Genomic DNA, 19,145 nt, shown 5'->3' with positions numbered 1-19,145 from the left:
CCTGCGTACGGGATTCCCGTTGATCTCTGCTGCTGGATATCTGATTTCCCGAGGGAACGCTCTTTTTAAGTAGAGATTGATGGCTGCTCATCTGACTTATTCGACATCAATGCTGGTATACCTCAGGGGTCTGTTCTTTCCGCTACTCTTTTTCTGATGCATACAGGTGTTGACACAGGCGAAATTGCAGACTTTGCGACATCGTAACAATGTAGCTTGTCTGTCGGTTTTTTACCGGATATACTTTGGTGAGTGTGCTCAGGAACTTCACTATCTAGTTCCTCCTTCTCCTTTCTACCACAGAACAGCAAGACGTCGCGAACGGTGGCATCCATATATTGTGGATGTCCAATCAACTCGTACGAAACGATTTGCATCCACATTTCTAGTTCGAACAGCAACAATTTGGAATGCCCTTCCGGCGTTTGTGTTTCCTGACACTTATAATTTAAACACCTTCAAAGCAAGAGTGAATAGGCATCTTCTAGGTAAGCGCGCTCCAACTTAGACCGCATTAATGCTTACCATCAGGCTGAATTGTAGTCAAGCGCTAGCCTATATTGCATAAAAAAGAATGCCGCCGTAACGCGTTACGTTACGTAGCGGTCTATCATCCCATAAGAAGTTATCACTTCAATATAAAGATTTCCTTTCTCCACAAAATAAACAATTTGCCGGTGTCTGAAGACTGGAAGTTGTTACACCCACGTGCCTCACAGAGCACTTTAATTAATTAATAAATATTTTTTTCAAGAAAAAATAAGAATCCTAAAATATATTAATTTATTCTCGGAGGTCGAATACATACAAATAAAATACGAATTTCATTTCGGTTCCCAGTCAGGTAAAAAAAAATTTAGTCTATAAGCACTCACTTTAGCGTAGTTGGGAATATTTTTAACCGACTTCAAAAAAAAAGAGGATATCCTTAAGTCGACGCGTCTGTGTTTTTTTATTTTTTATAACTCATAACTTCAATTTTTTTGTTTGAAAGAGTGTACTTCTAGATTGGTCCCATTTGGTTTTCATGAAAATCGGTTTGTCTTAAAATCAAAATAAGTGAAATACGTCTTTGAAGTCGGTTAAATTTTTTTGTTAAAAAGAATTATTATGGATCTAACGATAGATGAAATTTAAGGATTTATACTTAATCTTCTAGCTTACGAGTAACATTATTTCGAAAGATAGATATTTCTGTCAATGAAGTTGCGGTCGTTATCAATTTCAAATGTAGAACTGCGCAGAAATTAATTTAAAATTAACACGCTGGAAATTTAAGCTACAAGTATAAATGAGTTCATTTAAACTTTCATGAATTCAGTTGTATTGATATTGGATTTCCATCATGCGATTACCGTCAAATTACTAAAACAATTCATATATACTAGCGGATGTCCGCGTCTTCGTCCGCTTGGAAACCCTGGACCATGATTTTTTTTTATTATACTACACGTACCTATAAGGCTTTTTTTTTGAGTAAGTTTATCTGATCAAACCAGAACGCAGTAATGCTGTGGCGGCAGAAATGGCATCCATTATCTGCTGTAATTTCCGTAGCTTCCTAGTATTTGTTGAAAACTTACTAAACTCGCTATTGTAAAAAGGGTGTATGTTATAGATTTATAACACACATATAGTGTGTAGTTCATAAGCCGTTTCATGTGCCCCGAAATGGTAGTCCTTGATGGATCGCCTGCATGCGAGAGAATTAAGAAAATTCTCTGGTATGCAGGTTTCCTCACGATGTTTTTCCTTCACCGTTTGAGACACGTGATATTTAATTTCTTAAAATGCACACAACTGAAAAGTTGGAGGTGCATGCTCCGGACCGGATTCGAACCCACACCCACCGGAATCGGAAGCAGAGGTCATACCCACTGGGCTATCATGGCTGCTAGTCATAATATGAAGTAAATATCAACCAGATGTTATATGGACCACATAAACTGTTATCTGTTCTAATAGATAACTTATATTACCTATATCTTCTTCATAATATTATTTAATAACTGCGGCATGATCAAACGTTTATTTAGGTTTTAATTTAAAATACATATTATTCCCATTCCATTCCTATAACCTATAGGGTTTTATTTAAAGAATATTTGCCATATCTTTTAATTTTTTTTTTTTTATTAGTCGGTCTATGAACCATCACCTCTCGGTGATGAGGCCGACCCCCTTACCACTGATATATTGAGGCTAGATTGGAGTAAGGGTGGTAGGATTAGAGTATTGTTTGGCTTAATAAAATTCATTTTCACGCACGGCTTAACGAACTTTCCGAGGGTGTCACACCACTTCATAACTTCATTACTCCAGGCATGCTGAAAATTTGTAAGAAGGAAAAGCTTAAAATTTTCTTGCCTGCAGCAGGAGTCGGACACATTGGTTAACCACTCAACATAAAAAATATAATAAAAAAATATTACATCCAAATTATTATTTTAATGCAATTTTAATACTTTATAGTATTTACTTTACCTCAAACCTCGACCTTTTACAGATTTAGTAGCAATATTAAAACTTATTTATGAGTAATACTCCCACCTCCCTATAAATGGTACGAGGAAACAAACGTTATATCATAAACAATTAATCGTAGCCAACAGACCTAAACAATGCAACGATTAGCTAGCACACAAATTATTGTAAAACATACTTCAATGCAAATTGCGACTTTAATCCTTTGAATTAAAGATCATTTTTATCAAATTAACCGCAATTTATGTTTGTTATTTGCTAAAGTCGTTTGTTATGTTCATTAACTGTTTTCACCTTGGGAGACAATTGCAGTGTCAATCCAAAGAGTCAATGTAACGTGTTGAGTGCACAGGCAAATGGTTGGGTGACTCATATTAGATGATAATGAACATTTTTTGAGTTTGCAGACTGATTCTAGAATATTTTAACCTGGATTTTTTTTGGAATATAAGCAACCGCTTAGCTGCGATCACTGGAACTGTAAGGGGCCGGGTCGCACGACCCACTACTCCACGACCATCGGTCGCGCGATGCGGTCTCGGGATTTGTTTAGTGCTCCAATCCGTATAAATTCATACTAAAACGCCAAGAACCGTATGCTACCTTAAAGGTGGCATTCGCGACGCGCAACTACGACCATTTGACTACGCGACCATTGTCGCTGTCGCGGGGCGACCTCTGGCTTCCGATGTCAGCGACCGCGACATCGACAATGTTGAAGAAGATGGTGATATTCTTATAGTGTTGTCTATGGCTCCGAAGAAAAAGATGAAGATAGAGTTAATTTTCACATCACGAGATGATGGTTGCTTTCTTAGAATGGAAGGTGGATTTTACTCATATTATAAATCACAATAAACGTAAGTGCCTGTGATGGCTAGATCTTTGACATAAAGCTAAAAGTTTGTCACTACAAGTATGATAGGTAACCGCATGGACTCTGAAGCAAGGATATTATGTTGTTATCTTTGTATGAGTCTATGGAGCTTATACCACGGTGGCTTTGTTGAGATTTTAGTTTTCAAGGGTACCCTCAATTTTCCTAGTATGTAAAACATAATTTCTTCATATTTGACGGCCTCCGTGGCACAGTGGTATGCGTGGTGGAATAACAAAACGGAGTTTCTGGATTTAATCCTCGGTTGGTTTTCTTAATTGGTCAAGGTCTGATTGTTGGGAGGATTCGGCCGTAGCTAGTTACTACCAGTACCAGTTGGTCGACCCCTCACTAAGTGGACCAAAGATATCAAGCGGGTTGCAGGGAGTCGCTGGATGCTGGCGCCTCGAGACCGTTATGTTTGGAAGTTCATGCAAGAGGCCTATGTCCAGCAGTGGACATCCTGTTAATGATGATGATGAATATTACAATCATCAAATAATTCAATGTCATTTCATAATTTAAAGTCAATGAATAAAAATACAAAACATTAGGTATTCATTTACATTTTATTGACATAAAAATATTTGTCATTAAGGAACTCTGCTTCTGTGTAATACGAGTATCCTTTATTTAAGAGTATTAAACGAGTAGATATGCTACTAAATAAATGGAAATTGATTCCTAGAGGAGCTCTAGTAGCGTATGTACCGACAACACTACATTCTTTAACACTGTTAATTGACACTCGCAAGCAATTAAACCGGGCGAATGAAAAAGTCGAGTTCGCTAACGAACTGTTCGCACACAGTGGGCCGAATGGACCGGCTAATGGGTATTGAGTGCTGGATAAAGCAACATAACAAGATAAAACTCTTTAAAACAATACCACTACTGGTACTGGATTAGTCAAAGTAGCTCATACGTAAGCAGTTTTGTCATACATAGGCATCATCAGTATCAGCATATTTTAATCGGGAAGGGAGGCCTGGTCCATTACCGGACCGGGCCCCCCTTCCCGATTAAACTAATGGAAGGGAGGCCCGGTCCAGTAATGCACCGGGCCTCTCTTCTTATAGGAGAGAGAAAATAGAGTTGAGACTTACAATGCTGCTCCAATGCGGTTTGGCGGAATTAGCGTGATAATGTTTCTTTAATGAAAATCAGCGCTGTATGTCCAATATTTCCTTGGTACATGCAGCACAATGTTGAGCTGGAACCTTTTTCAAGGTTGTGCCAAATGAAATAGTGGTATTCTGATGCTTAGACTAAGCGGTTTGAGTATTAGGCACTACAATTATTATATTAAGTGGTTAAGTGTGGCACAATTTTTGAAATAAATGTTTCTTTCTTTCTAATGATCATTTATCATCATCATCATTATCAGCCGATGGACGTCTACTGCTGGACATAGGCCTCTGGCATGGACTTCCAAACAAAACGGTCTCGAGTCGCCAGCATACAGCGGCTCCCAGCAACCCGCTTGATGTCTTCGGTCCACCTAGTGGGGGGTTGACCAACACTGCGCTTTCCTTTCACTCGCTGATCTATGTCAGTTACTTTAGTTCGTCTGAGGATCTCCTAATTTCTGATTCGATCACGCAGAAAAACTCCAAGCATAGCTCGCTCCATCGCAGCGCATCAATTTTCTGGTATGCAGGTTTCCTCAGGATGTTTTTCCTTCACCGTTTGAGACGCGTGATATTTAATTTCATAAAATGCACACAACTGAAAAGTTGGATTGGAACTCACACGCTCCGCAATCGGAGGCAGAGGTCATATCCACTGGACTATCACGGCTCTTCTTTGACTCGCTTCAATTGTGAGTAATCGAGTTTTTCACAAACTTAAAAATACGCATCAAATTGGTAACCAGCCTCTTCCTTTCAAGTCGGTTAATAAAAAAGTAAGTATGTAAAAAGGTTTAAAAAACCAACATCGTGCCTTGGACAGCGATTTCAATCGCCTTAATGTGTTTCTAAGTCGTAAAAGGTAACCGTGCAGTATTAGAGGAGTGGTCACGTCAGTGTCGTGCGACACTCCTTGCTCGCAGCGGAATATGTAATATAGCCAAAATTGGTTTGATAATTTGACGCCGGACCAAAATTGCAATTGCTATTTCCGAAAGCAATATGAAAGATTCGAAGTTGGTTCTTCTCTTTTTAGGGTTCCGTAGCCAACAAGGAACCCATAATTGTAATGTTGTCATCAATTGTAAATATTATTGTATGAATATTATTGTATGATTTTTTTAAAAGAGCAACTGTTAAGTTTCTTGCCGGTTTCTTCTCAGCAGAATCTGTCTTCCGAAGCGGTGGTAGAATCTTTACAAATAGTCAACTGACATATAAAAAGTGCTTGTAAAGAGCCTACTTGAAATAAATTTTGTTTTTTTTTAATTTTGAATAAAGTTTCGCCATATCCGTCTGTCTGTCCGTTCGTCTGTCTGCGGATTAGCGCAGAGACTAGATATTACTAGAAGAAAGCTGTAATTTAGGATGAGCATGAACATTAATAAAAATGTCAACAAAGTCGTAAAATAAAATCGAAAAAATTATTTTTTTATTAATCTACAGAACCCTACACTGCATGTGACCCAACTTGGCTGGTTTTGTTTTTTTTTATTGTTTTAGTGCCGTACGCTCACTAATTAGGACTTTTTCTGCGGTTTGATGATTCTGAGTCACCGACATATATGGACTGGATATACGTTGGACTCCCAAGGTGCTGGAATGCTGACCCCGCACTGGAAAAAGTTGGTCGACCCCTGGTCGCAGTAGACTGATGACATCCAACGCATTACAGAGAGCCGTTGGATGCTGGCGGCTCGAGACCGTGATGTTTGAGTCCTCAAAGGAGGTAATGCGCGGTGGATTTACAAAACGGAGGTCCGGGGTTCGATCCCCCGCTGGGCAGATTGAGATTTTCTTAATTGGTCCAGGACTGGCTGATGGGAGGCTTCGGTCGTGGCAACGACGTACCACCAAGCGATTTAGCGTTCCGGTACGATGCCGGGTAGAAACCAAAAGGGGTGTGGATTTTTATCCTCCACCTAACAAGTTAGCCAGGTTCCATCTTAGACTGCATCATCACTTACCATCAGGTGAGATTGTAGTCAAGGGATAACTTGTAAAGAAAAAAAAATACAGGAGGCTTGGCTGTCCAGCAGTGGACGTCCATCCGGTGATAATGATGATGATGATGATGACGATGATGAATTTTATGATGAAAATATTATAGAGGAAATATAATAACTGCTCAAATATGTTACGTCATACCGTCAATAAATTCACGAAACATAAACAAAAATTTATTATTAGAATAAACAATTTCTGTATGCGAGCATCGGCCTAAAAATTCTCAAAATATTCCACTTTACCCCACACTGTTTGGCAAAGGTCCAAAATATTTGTGGACAAAATTTAACCCTAATGCAAAATGTTTGATAAGCCCCTACCTCAGTGTCATACCTATCAGATAGGATTTTGTGGCTTACCCAAAATGTTAAAAATAAGGCAAAAAGGGTTTTTAATGGATTAATTACTTATACGAGAAAATAATTTTAGACTTATTTAATGGCCAGCCGAACGGAACAGTGGAAAATGACTCTGGCTTCTGTTAAATACAGAAGGAAGAGTCACTATCCACGGTCAGGTGGTGGGATCGATTCCCTTAACTAAAAAAAATTTTGTGAGAAGTGCATGGTTGTTTTCCAGTGTCTGAATGGTTTCTTAATAAATATTACAAGTCTGTATTATACTATAAACTTTATGTAGATATATTGATCAGACATCTTAGAACCTACAACACAAGCTACGTAGTTATTAAGCTGTGTGTATTCTCCAAAATCTAATCTATACTAATATTATAAAGCTGAAGAGTTCGTTTGTTTGTTTGTTTAATTGATTGAACGCGCTAATTTAAGGAACTACTGGTCCGATTTGAAAAATTCTTTTCATTTGTCGAGGAAGGCTATATATAGGCTATATATTATCCCCAAATTCCTACGGGAACGGAAACCACGCGAGTGAAACCGCGCGGCATCAGCTAGTAAAATATATTATTCAAATACAAGTTTACGCATTTAAAATATCTGTAAAAACCAATTGTCCAATTCTATTGCTAAAATTTAAAAAAAACTTCAGATGCTCAAATAATTAAGGGTTGAATGAAATCACAAAGGTCCGAGGTTCAATTCTCGTCATTGTGTCATAACTACTCCTAGCAAAAGCTTTTCTATCCCAAAGACGTACCGCCGTGCGGTTCAACGTTCCGGTACGATGTCGCGTGGCAACCTTCGGAGGTATGGTATATTTCTTATAATTAGCTTTTTATTTCTCTAAACTATAACGTAATTTAGTTTAACATCAGTTCGCTATCTTGTCTAACGTTAAAACTAATAAAATAAACGCTTATCCGATTAAATGTTACCCCTTTACTGGAACTTACCTTTATAAATTCATTAGCAATTACGTTTATTAGGGGAACTTCTCATTTAAAGTGAATCCTTTCATTTAGTTTCAATTTAAATGAGTTCGCTAATCCATTTTAGAATAAAGTGTCAGATTTGTACTACGATGTAATAAGAGTGGTTACCCCGGGCTCCCTCTGCAATAAAAATACGACAAAAGTATTCCCGATTACATTAAAAGTATTCCCGACTTATTATTAAAAATCGAGTATAACATTGATCACAACATATTTTTAATTCGGCAGTATTATATGTCTCGCAGGGACCACGGGGAATAAACCCATACAAAAGGGGGCAGCGGCAAACGCCACGACGTTATTATTTTATACTAGTGGATGCCCGCGACTTCGTTCGCGTGAAAGTCGATGTAACTTAAAAAATGCATGAGCATGTATGAAACATGCTCATTTGGATTTTCAATTTCATTAAAAGTTCACTAAATATTAACAATATACATCTTCAAAACTTGCAGTATTCATTATCAACCCATATTTGGCTCACTGCTGAGCTCGAGTCTCCTCTCAGAATCAGAGGGGTTAGGCCAATAGTCCACCACGCTGGTCCAATGCGGATTGGCCGACTTCACACACGCAGATAATTAAGAAAATTCTCTGGTATGCAGGTTCCTCCTGAATCGGAGGCAGAGGTCATATCCATTGGGCTATTACGGCTCTTGGTTGCTTGACCATTACTTAATAAAAAGACTAGACACCGTCTTCTGAACTAAAAAGTGACGCACCCCAAGTCTGCCATATTATAGTGCTTCAGATTTTTGACTAGCAGTAAGATAAAGTCTGCCTATTTTACAAGTCTATGGTCGTAGATTTGTCTGTAGCACCGAAGCAGTGATTGTTTATCTTCATTTGTAATAATCTATAATATTATTATACCCTCGATATTATAGAGAAAAATTGACTGTTATAGATGGAAAAAGAAACTTTCAGATTCTTTGAATATGTCTTTGACGTGTTTACGTTGACTCATTCGTTATTGTCATTGGCATGTTGTACTATAGTTTGTACTGTGAAATCCGCTTAGCGCGCTTCTGGTGACAATGTTAGATCAAACTCGAACTAGTCAAAGTTTGCAACAACTGAGCTAGTTACAGAGACAAGCCGAAATACACACAAAAGGTACATTGTTGTGCATTGAAACTATGTAGTTGACTTAGTTTTGTGTTTCTATAGCTCATAGATTTTATAATAGAGAATAGATGACGCCTCGCGGTTTCCGTTCCCGTAGGAAAACGGGGATAATTTAGCCAATAGCCGTCCTCGATAAATGGGCTATCTAACACTGAAAGAATTTTTCAAATCGGAGCAGTAGTTCCTGAGATTAGCGCGTTCAATCAAACAAACTCTTCAGCTTCATATATTAGTATAGATATGTTGCTATCGCGTCAAAACTAAGGCAAAAAAGCGGCTAATTGTCTTCATTTCATTGAGTGGCATAGTAAACGACAAAATTTATTTAAACAAATAATACCTAAATATTATATACAGTGTCGAGTCATGTATTCAGGAACTGTAAAAATGTAATGTAATATACAATATAAATAGGTACATTGCCAAGAAGGCTTATGTTTTTCGCGCGTATCTTGTATGTATGTATGTAATATTCTTTAATACCTCATATCTTTTAAACCGCTGAACGGATTGACGTATTTAAGATATCGTCTTGATAACCCAAGTGTTCTTAGATAGGTGACTTAAAAAAACTAACACGACGACTTATAAACTCTAGGTGAAAAAAATATTATTTTGAATACTACAATATGGGTATCAAATTAAAGTGTTCCTTTTAAAATGGTATATCATGAGAATGTTAAGAACACGTTGCTATAAATTAGCTTTACCGCTTTGTGTACTAGTTTAGCTTCGTTTTAATGTGAAATTTTGTCCACAGAGGAGGAGGGCACAGAGCTGGAGCTGGAGGCGCTGTACCGGCGGTACTGCGTGCGGCTCAAGCATGCGCTGTTCATGTCAGCTCTGTGCGTCACATTACTCTGTAGCGTGGCGCTGCTATGCGCGGTGTGCGTCCTACACTCCGATGTAAGTATTATAATATACTAGCTACCCGCCCTGGCTTCGCACGGGTGCTATTTAGGTACTAATATTATGATTAATCTATACAAAAGGGTATCTTTATGGCAAACCCCGCGCCGAGAACATTGTCCGAGGAACCGATATCTTTTGATATGCCACGAATTTATATATCACCGGCTTGGTCTTCAAACTGATCAGTAGGTAGAAAATATTAGAATGTTATTTTTCGCTTTTTAGTTTCCAGCGTACGTTTGTGTTTTTGAAGTCGGTTGTATGTAAAAAAATATTTAGGTAATATGTTTTAGCCGTGATAGCAGACAGTGGATATGATCTATGCCTCCGATTCTGGAGAGTGTGAGTTCGAATCCGGTCCGGGGCATGCACCTTTAACTTTTCAATCATGTGCATTTTAAGAAATTAAACATCACGTGTCACAAACGGTGAAGAAAAAACACTGTGAGAAAACCTGCATACCTGAGAATATTCCTAATTAATTTTATGCGTGTGTAAAATCTACCAATCCGCATTGGGCCAGCGTGGTGGACTATTGGCCTTACCCCTCTCATTCTGAGAGGAGACTCGAGCTCAGCAGTGAGACGAATATGGGTTGATAATGATGATGTTCTATGTACTTTGTCAGTTGTGATTTACCTCAATCTTTCGCAAAATCTATCTAAATTTGCTAATGTATGCTATGTGCTTTACATTTTTGAGCTACCAATACATTTAGAGCTACTTGTATAAGTGTATACATACCTACCAGTAGTTTCGATTTACTATATGATGCTCTTCGGCTTAAGGTACTTAGTCGTAAACACGGCAGTATCAAGTAAAGTGCACCTAACGCCGGCCTATAATCTAGTGAGCCGGATCGAGTTAGCTTCGCGTCTAATGTCATCTTGTATGCATCAGGTATTCATTGCTACTATTTTAGGGTTAGTATACTTGGTCGTCTCTGCCTTCGATTCAGAGGGCGTAGGTTTGAATTCGGTCTGGGGCAAGCATTTCCAACTTTTCAGTTTCAAGCGGCAAAACCGGATTGGAATCTTATAATGTAAGTATCTACATATATTTTAGCCGGTTTTGCCGCTTGAACACAGCTAGCGATGTAAGTCGACAAAAAAATTAAACAGCATGTTGGATATAAGCTCTATATTCGGTTACGATTCAATCACCCGTGTATTTAGTCTCTCCAAGCGGACTGGAACACCTAATTGCTTATATACATTAACGGTTGATAGCACCTAATCTACTTATACGTATGTGATGTGCGAATACTGTTAAGCGTAGACTACGAGCATAGTGTAGTTAAGAATATATTGGTATCTACAAAACTAAACTAACAATATCATTTTTAGCCCAATAATTTCCACAACATGAAAATTGGTCAAATCAGCGAAGTCTTAAATTCAACGATAATCGATACTTTTTAGAATTTAAATGTATGGGTTTGATACTAGTCGGGCATACTCCGACCTTATATCACGTGAGTTTTAGCCGTGTTTCATAATCAATTCTCAATTAATCGATACTTTGTTTTTGTCCTTAATCTACTTCTGAGTTTTATTGTTATCGTCAAAGTACTAATCATTACGACTTATTGTAAACTATACAATAAGTCGTAATGATTTTTTTTATATTTGTACTTCAATAAAGAGCAATTCGAGCAATATATCAATTAAAATCACGCGAGTCCCTTCGTCAAAAGTTTAAAGAAATAGGTATACTAACAGTAGCCTGTCAATATATATATAACAGTATAGTCTATGTAAAACAAAATATTAATTTGTACAAACGAAAAGGAGATTTAAACCCACGTCTTACCAGACACGGGCATAAGTTAGTTATTTCTGCATATCGTCTCCAAAGAGTAAAAAAATCTTTTGTAGGTTTGGGTGTACTCTTCTATAACAAGACCCCCAAGACTGTGATGGACCTGCCAATGCAGCTTTAAGCAATGTGTTAAAAAACATTTACTTAGTCGAGGTTACTACAACATTGATGAGTTCCTTAATGATAAAGATGCTTGGAGGCCGTTGGATCAGCTTCCACCTTCACACAGGAAGTAAAACTATAAGAAATGTAAACAGTAATTGTTATCAATTGTAAATTATAATACTGTATGACTTTTTCAAAAGAGCAACTGTTGAGTTTCTTGCCGGTATCTTCTCAGCAGAACCTGCCTTTCGAACCGGTGGTAGAATCTTTACAAATAGTCAACTGACGTGTCAAAAGTGCTTGTAAACTGAGTCTACTTGAAATAAATGATTTTGATTTTTTTGATTTATTTCAGAAGGTATTTTTGCCTCAAGTTGATGGTCTGGTGAGATAAGTAATAATAATTGTTGATATTTCTATTCTGTGTAGTGTAGACCTGCTTTATTAAATGCAATGGTATTTCAGCTATGCGTAATATTCAAGCATGAAAGGGCAACATAATGATATAATAGCTAAGTATCTACCTAATCATGCTCTTTAAATACAAAATTATTCTCGGTTACAGTACCTATAATCTCAATTAAACATCTTGGTCATGTATATGGCCCCAAATAAAACTATCGTCGATTCTATCTATTTGCCAAAACCGCATAAAAACCGGTAATAAAATCAAATCAATAAAAGCGAAAAATTATTCACGAAATCTCGAAAATAACTTGAAATTTGCCAGGGAGGTAGTTTATAGCTAAGGTTTATAGTTAGTAGGCGTCCGCTCAGAATGGATTTCAGGGTCAGGGTGGACGAAGGGTGTCCTCTAGTATGTCGATAGCATATAGCTATTATGTAGTCTTTACCTTACCTTATCAGCCGTTAGACGTCCACTGCTGGACATAGCTCTCTTGCATGTACCTCTAAGCACAACGGTCTCGAGCCGCCAGCATCTAGCGGCTCTCTGTAATCCGCTCGATATCCTCGGTCCACCTAGTGCGGGGTCGACCAACACTGCGCTTACTAGTGCGGGTCGCCATTCCAGCATTTTGGGACCCCAACGTCCATTGGCTCTTCGAACTATGTGGCCTGCCCAATGCCACTTCATTTTAAAATCATCAATAATTATTAACAACCGATGGACATCCACTGCTCGACTTAAACTTCTTGCATAGACTTCCGAGACGCCTTTAATACCCAAGGTCACAGGTCGCGTTATAATATACTAACCAACGTCCTGTGGTTTCACTCGCGTAGTTCCCGTTTCTGTGAGGATACGGAGATAAAATATAGCTTACTAGCGGACGCCTGCGACTTCGTCCGCGTGGAATTTACTTTTTCACAAATCCCTCGGGAACCATGGATTTTCCGGGATAAGAAGTAGCCTATGTGTCCAGGCTATATCTTAATATCAAAGTTCAGCTAATTCGGTTCAGTAGTCGAGGGAAAGAGTAACAAACATTCTTATCATCAAAATCATCAGTTTTCGCAAATCTCGGGATACCATGGATTTTTTCCAATCCAGAGTAAAATCTATTTCCATTCCAAATTTCAAGCCAAATCGCTTTAGTAGTAGCAGCGTTAAAGAGTAACAAACATCCAAACATCCATACAAACTTTCGCGTTTATAATATTAGTAGGATGCCACTCATAAATAACCTTGCTTTCTAGTAGTATAAGAATTTTTAATTCGATTCAGTAGATCCAGAGAACACCCCTGAAATACCACAAACTTTACCTCTTTATTAATATATAGATAAAACTAAATCCAATTGCTTTTATAAATTGAAAGCCACTAAGCGGGCGCCGAAGATAGAATTCAAGAAAAAACCTATACAAGCTATAACTTATGACGGCTCTAGAACACAATAGACTTCGCTCTATTGGACGTGTGGCAAAAATTTGCGCCAGTAACAAAATGTTGACCTCATAACAAGGAGATTGAAAAAATATAGAAAAATATAGAGAGAGGTATTTATAATGTTTTAAGAACCCACTATTTAACGATCTGTCTCACACAATGTGTATGCTTTAATCTGTGAAGATCCCGAGTTCAATTTCCAAAATTTATAATTCCTTGTTTGACACGCTTCTAATCTGGTAGTAGACATTGATGTATTATCATTAACATCTGGTAGTGATCGTTAAATTCTCAAAACACTATCACCCTAAGCCTGCCAACCCAAATGGGTGTAGCGTGGTGAGTCTAAGCTCTATATCACCTTTCCTATACACATACAGGGGAAACCCGGCTATGTAGACAGCCTTTAAAATAGGTCGTTAATGATGAAAATGATAATAATATTTTTAATTTGCTGTTTTCTTTAATATATCACGTGCGAATTTCTTTAAAATCCGTTTAAAATAATGTGATTTTTTTTAAACTATTTCAAAAATATTCTTACCTGAACAAACATGCCACCAGTCAGTGACCATGTTTTCCAATTTATTGTCGTTTTATATTTTGTCCTTTCTACTTGAATATAGATGAAATATCTTCGCCTGCCTAAAATTTCCCCAGATGCTTTCGATATTCTATTATGTTCAAGGTACAATGCGTAAATCTGGTGAACGATTCTTCCACTTGATTTATTTGACATTTTGTTGGTCGGACCTTTGGGCTTCAAATCGGATAAAAAGGTTACACATTATGACGTCAAAGTTATGTTAACGAAATAAAAAAGTTAGATAAGTTTTTGGAGGTCTGCAACAAAAGTTCTTGGTTCTTGTCTCAAACCGTGAAGGAAAACATCGTGAGAAAACCTGCATACCAGAGAATTTTCTTAATTCTCTACGTGTGTGAAATCTGCCAATCCACTTTGGGCCAGCGTGGTGGACTATTGGCCCCCTCTCATTCTGAGAGGAGACTCTCACTATTTCTCTATATAGACTTATGAGTTGATAATGATGAATCTACCTAATATAAACTAAATATTTCTTTGTTCCAGGACCTATCGTCTCAAGTAACGGCCATATCAGTGTTATCAGTGATGATATTCATACTGACCATCGTGCTGGCGATGGCGCTGCTGCCAGCGGCCGCGGAGTGGGAGGCGCTGGCGCTGTCGGGCTCCGTGCTGGTCACGGTCAGTCTCGGCGCCGGCACTTTGATGGTCACTCACCATGCGCCGCTGCCGCTGTTTGCGCTGATCCTGGTATGTATGTTACTATCTAGTTAGTCTTCTGGTTACTCTATGTGGCTTAGGTAAAAGGTTCGAGCCCTGTGACGCTAACATAAGACCAGTGACGAGAAAATGGACAAAATGTCGTCCAATAGCCGCAGAACTCCGTGGCGCAATGGTATGCGCGGTGGATATACAAGACGGAGGTTCTGGGTTCGATCCCCGGCTGGGCCGATTGAGATTCCAGGTCTGGCTGGTGGGAGGCTTCGGCCGTGGCTAGTTACCACCCTACCGGCAAAGACGTACCGCCAAGCGATTTAGCGTTCCAGTACGATGCCGTGTAGAAACCGAAAGGAGTGTGGATTTTCATCCTCCTCCTAATAAGTTAGCCCGCTTCCATCTTAGACTGCATCATCACTTACCATCAGGTGAGATTGTAGTCAAGGGCTAACTCGTAAAAGAATAAAAAAAAAAAAGCTGTCCCAGATCCATCTCTTACATACCAACGCAATGAAAGAGATAGCTTTATTTCAGGTTGCACCGCTATTGGTTGAATTTTGTCTATTTCTCTCCACTGGATTGTTTAGTTTGTCGCATGTTAACGCCACTGAAACATTGAAGTCGAGGGAAATATTACAAGATTTTCTTTTCGACCTCCGACGCAATAAGAGGGGTTTTGTAAGTTTGACGTGTTTGTCTGTCAGTCTGTCGGTGGCAACATAGCTCCCGAACGGTATTTTTTTTGTATTAAAGGTGACTTATGTGCGAGTGTTCTTAGAATACTAATAATATATAATAAAAATACAACTTTTTAAATTTTTTAACTTTCAGTTACTTTTTGTAGACAAAATTGCGTGCGGCCAAAAACCATGAAGATACTAGATACTAGATACTTTTGTGACTTATTAAAGTTATTTTTTTGTAGACAAAATTGTGATGACCAGTTCAGTTCACCCGTAAATACTGGTCACAAATATTCAAATTCCGTAGCAGTTAATAACAATGTTTGAGTTTCAAACCAATAACTGACCTCTGTTAGACAAACAGATCTAAAGTTGACGACAGCTGAAGAAGACAAATGACCACAAAGATCAACCATATTATTTGTTATCTCGAATAATGCTTAAGTTAAAGGGTACTCGATTATGTATTTTAAAAATCGATTTTTAATACTATTTTGCTAAAAATATAGATACGAAGTTGCGTAGTGATTTTGCATTCCGACACGATGTGGCTCACTAGGGTTTCATACCATTTTTAACCGACTTCAAAAAGTTTACAATTTTATTGTACCTTCATTTATTAAGTAGCGGACGTCCGCGTCTTTTTGCGCGGAATTGAGTTTTTCACAAATCCCGCGGGAACCATTGAGTTTTCCGGGATGAAAAGTAGCCTAAGTGTTAATCCAGAGTAAAATCTATTTCAAATTTCAGCCAAACTTCAGTAGCCGCAGCGTAATAGAGGAACAAACATACTTACACACTTACACACAAACTTTTGCCCTTATAATATTAGTGTTAAGTGTGATTAGTGTGATATTTGGCTTTCCTAATATTAATTCAACTTAAATTAAAACTGTCTTGTTTATCAATATATATATACTCGTATTTACAAATAAAATTTAAACTTCCCTGCATTTTTAACTGACGTAAAAATAAAACACCGACTATCGTGTTTAAAAATTGGTTTAAAAGTAATTTGTATTCCTTTCAGTCTTTATTAATGTACCGCCGTCGGCAGGCGATGCTTTCACAGTCAAATGGATGTGGTTAAAACTTAACTGTGCCAGTGTCTTGTATTCATAAACTAGTAGTTGCCGAGGACTTCGCAGCGTCTCTGCTTAATGCTTTACCTATGGGAATGAGAATACTCCTTACTATAGTTGAATAAAACTTGCTCAAGACGTCAGACTTTGCAGACTGTGTAATTTAGCTGAATTTAGCAATAAGTATTCTTTGAAAGTTCAACCACTCTAAACTATGAGTATAAATCCTTTAATCGCTTTTAATTACCAATCCATTAAGCTTGTAAACAAATCTCTATTCAAATATATAGTAGGTATAATAGTTGAGCACATCTCTCATAAAAATATTAATATTAATAGCAGGCTTATTCACTATCATTGACGAATGCTAGTTGACGTATACGAAATTGAGATTCTATGGAACAAATGTCATCCGGTGGTTACTGGTGGATATCATATAGGACGTAGATGACATTTTGTCAATTGATTTGATGTTTATTTTAATAGGTTGATAATAAAGACCATAATAAAAAAAAAACAACCGACTTCCAACACAAAAATTAACCTAAACTAAAAAGCAAAAAATAACATCTTACCTATGTGCTACCTTCTGATCAGTTTGAAGGCGGTGCCAAGCCAGTGATGTTTTAATTCAAGCCGTTTAAATTACAAAATTTCTAGGGTTCTTTCAGAAACGGCTTTAATTAAAACATGACACTGGATTGGCACCGCCTTCAAACTGATCAGAAGGTTTATGGATTGATTGATTAAAAAATAATCTAATTCAAATATCATATATTTCGTGTTTTCAAAAAAAAGTTCATTTCAATTAGGCTTAGCTTACAAAACGTTTAGAGTAAGACCCCAAAGCGATCTGACATAATTTTTTTTCACAAAGACGTAACTTTAAGTTTTAAATACTTACATGCGTATTTGTTTAGACTTGCTCTGTGTGCCTTTGCCTTTACCTTTGCCTGGAGTTTTCAATGTTTTCATACTGTTACTATCGCATTAACGTAAACGCGAATTTATATGGAATTGAAACAGTTGTACAGTAGTGCCACTAGATGGCGCTGTATCAATTCCTTAGAAATTCGCGTTTACTGTAACGCGATAGTAACAGTATCAAACTGCCACTAGGTCCTCTGTTTCATTTTGAAACATCAACTTACATATTTGTATAGTTTCTGCTGAAAGTTTTAGTGCGAGCGAATAGCTTTTCCAAAATAACAATGAAAACCTGCTATTTACATATTGAAATAAGAACATTAAGGATTGTCTATACTAATATTATAAAGCTGAAGAGTTTGTTTGAACGCGCTAATCTCAGGAACTACTAGTCCGATTTAAAAAATTCTTTCAGTGTTAGATAGCTCATTTATCGAGGAAGGCTATAGGTATATTATCCCTGTATTCTTACGGGAACGGGAACCACGCGGGTGAAATCGTGCGGCGTCAGCTAGTTTGTATTAAAACAGACTGTTTACTTTGGGACCTGACCGTGCATAATTTGGTACAATTTGCATTATCCTCCTTTATCCTCTCACGTTCAAAGGTAATATAAATTTTTTGACCGGGCTCCCTCTTTTTGTTATTTAGTCGATAAAGTCCATACTCAATTGCCTATATTGCAAAATGTTTTGTAATTTTAAAACGGATGAACTTTTATTTACTTCTAAAAAGTTCATAAAACAGGAAATTAAACGGTTGAAGGTTGAAGTCTCAAATCGCCCCAACATAGTGCTACAATGTATAATGGAGCATTCCACTAGAACTTATGAAATTCAAACTAAGTGCATTAGTGGGAAGATTTCCGAGATTTCCAACGGGAACTCTGGACGGAAGAATTATCACGGAATTGCATTAAAGTGTCATAACTCGGGAGCGCCTCGAATGGGTCCAGATTAAAGCGATTAAAGAGATTTAGAAATGCAGTGGGAACTTGTAATTGTTGATGGCAAAGAATACTTGAGAAAATTTTTAATGGAAATTTTTTAAATGTCATGGTTTATTTTGGAGATTTTCTAATAGATTTTAAAAACGGGAATTTCTTTTCGAATATAAAATTGAATAGATCAAAATACAATAACGAAGTAGGTACCAGGTATCTTTTGTGATAGACGAAGTTAATGGACTGAAATTGTTTTGGAAATAATTTATGTATCGCAGTTGGCAAAATGTATTTAATATTAGTCACCTATAGCAATCTTTGGAACAATTTGAAACTTCTAGTAAGTCATTAATTAACAGCATATTTTAACTTCCCACTCACTCCAGGCTTCCCTCGTTATAGGAGAGCTAAGGCTTATCCCACGCTGCTACTTTGTGAGCTCCATAGATGTCAATGACGAAACTGAAAGAATTTTGCCTTTTTACCTCATATTTCAAACATCTACATCAATGATATTTGGAATGGATTCCCATCGGGGATATCTCGTGGTGTAAAAATCTTATAAAAGTAGATTTTAAAGATATC

At 37.5% G+C, this 19,145-nt stretch overlaps 1 protein-coding gene across 3 annotated transcripts in view; it reads left to right on the top strand.

Annotated features, from left to right (window-relative positions):
* LOC112043432 (adenylate cyclase type 2-like) overlaps nucleotides 1–19,145 on the top strand; it is a 164,655-nt gene that overhangs the window by 33,955 nt on the left and 111,555 nt on the right. For all 3 annotated transcript variants that reach the window (XM_052885688.1, XM_052885686.1, XM_052885687.1), the window contains exons 2-3: nucleotides 9,738–9,883; nucleotides 14,752–14,958. In XM_052885688.1, coding sequence (XP_052741648.1) covers nucleotides 9,738–9,883; nucleotides 14,752–14,958 — 353 coding nt within the window. The remainder of the gene's footprint in view (nucleotides 1–9,737; nucleotides 9,884–14,751; nucleotides 14,959–19,145) is intronic.

This window comes from Bicyclus anynana, chromosome 15 (assembly GCF_947172395.1).
Source record: "Bicyclus anynana chromosome 15, ilBicAnyn1.1, whole genome shotgun sequence".
In the NCBI taxonomy this organism is placed as follows: Eukaryota; Metazoa; Arthropoda; class Insecta; order Lepidoptera; family Nymphalidae; genus Bicyclus; species Bicyclus anynana.
Note: the sequence above shows the minus strand (reverse complement) of the source record. Positions and strands in the feature narration are given on the sequence as shown.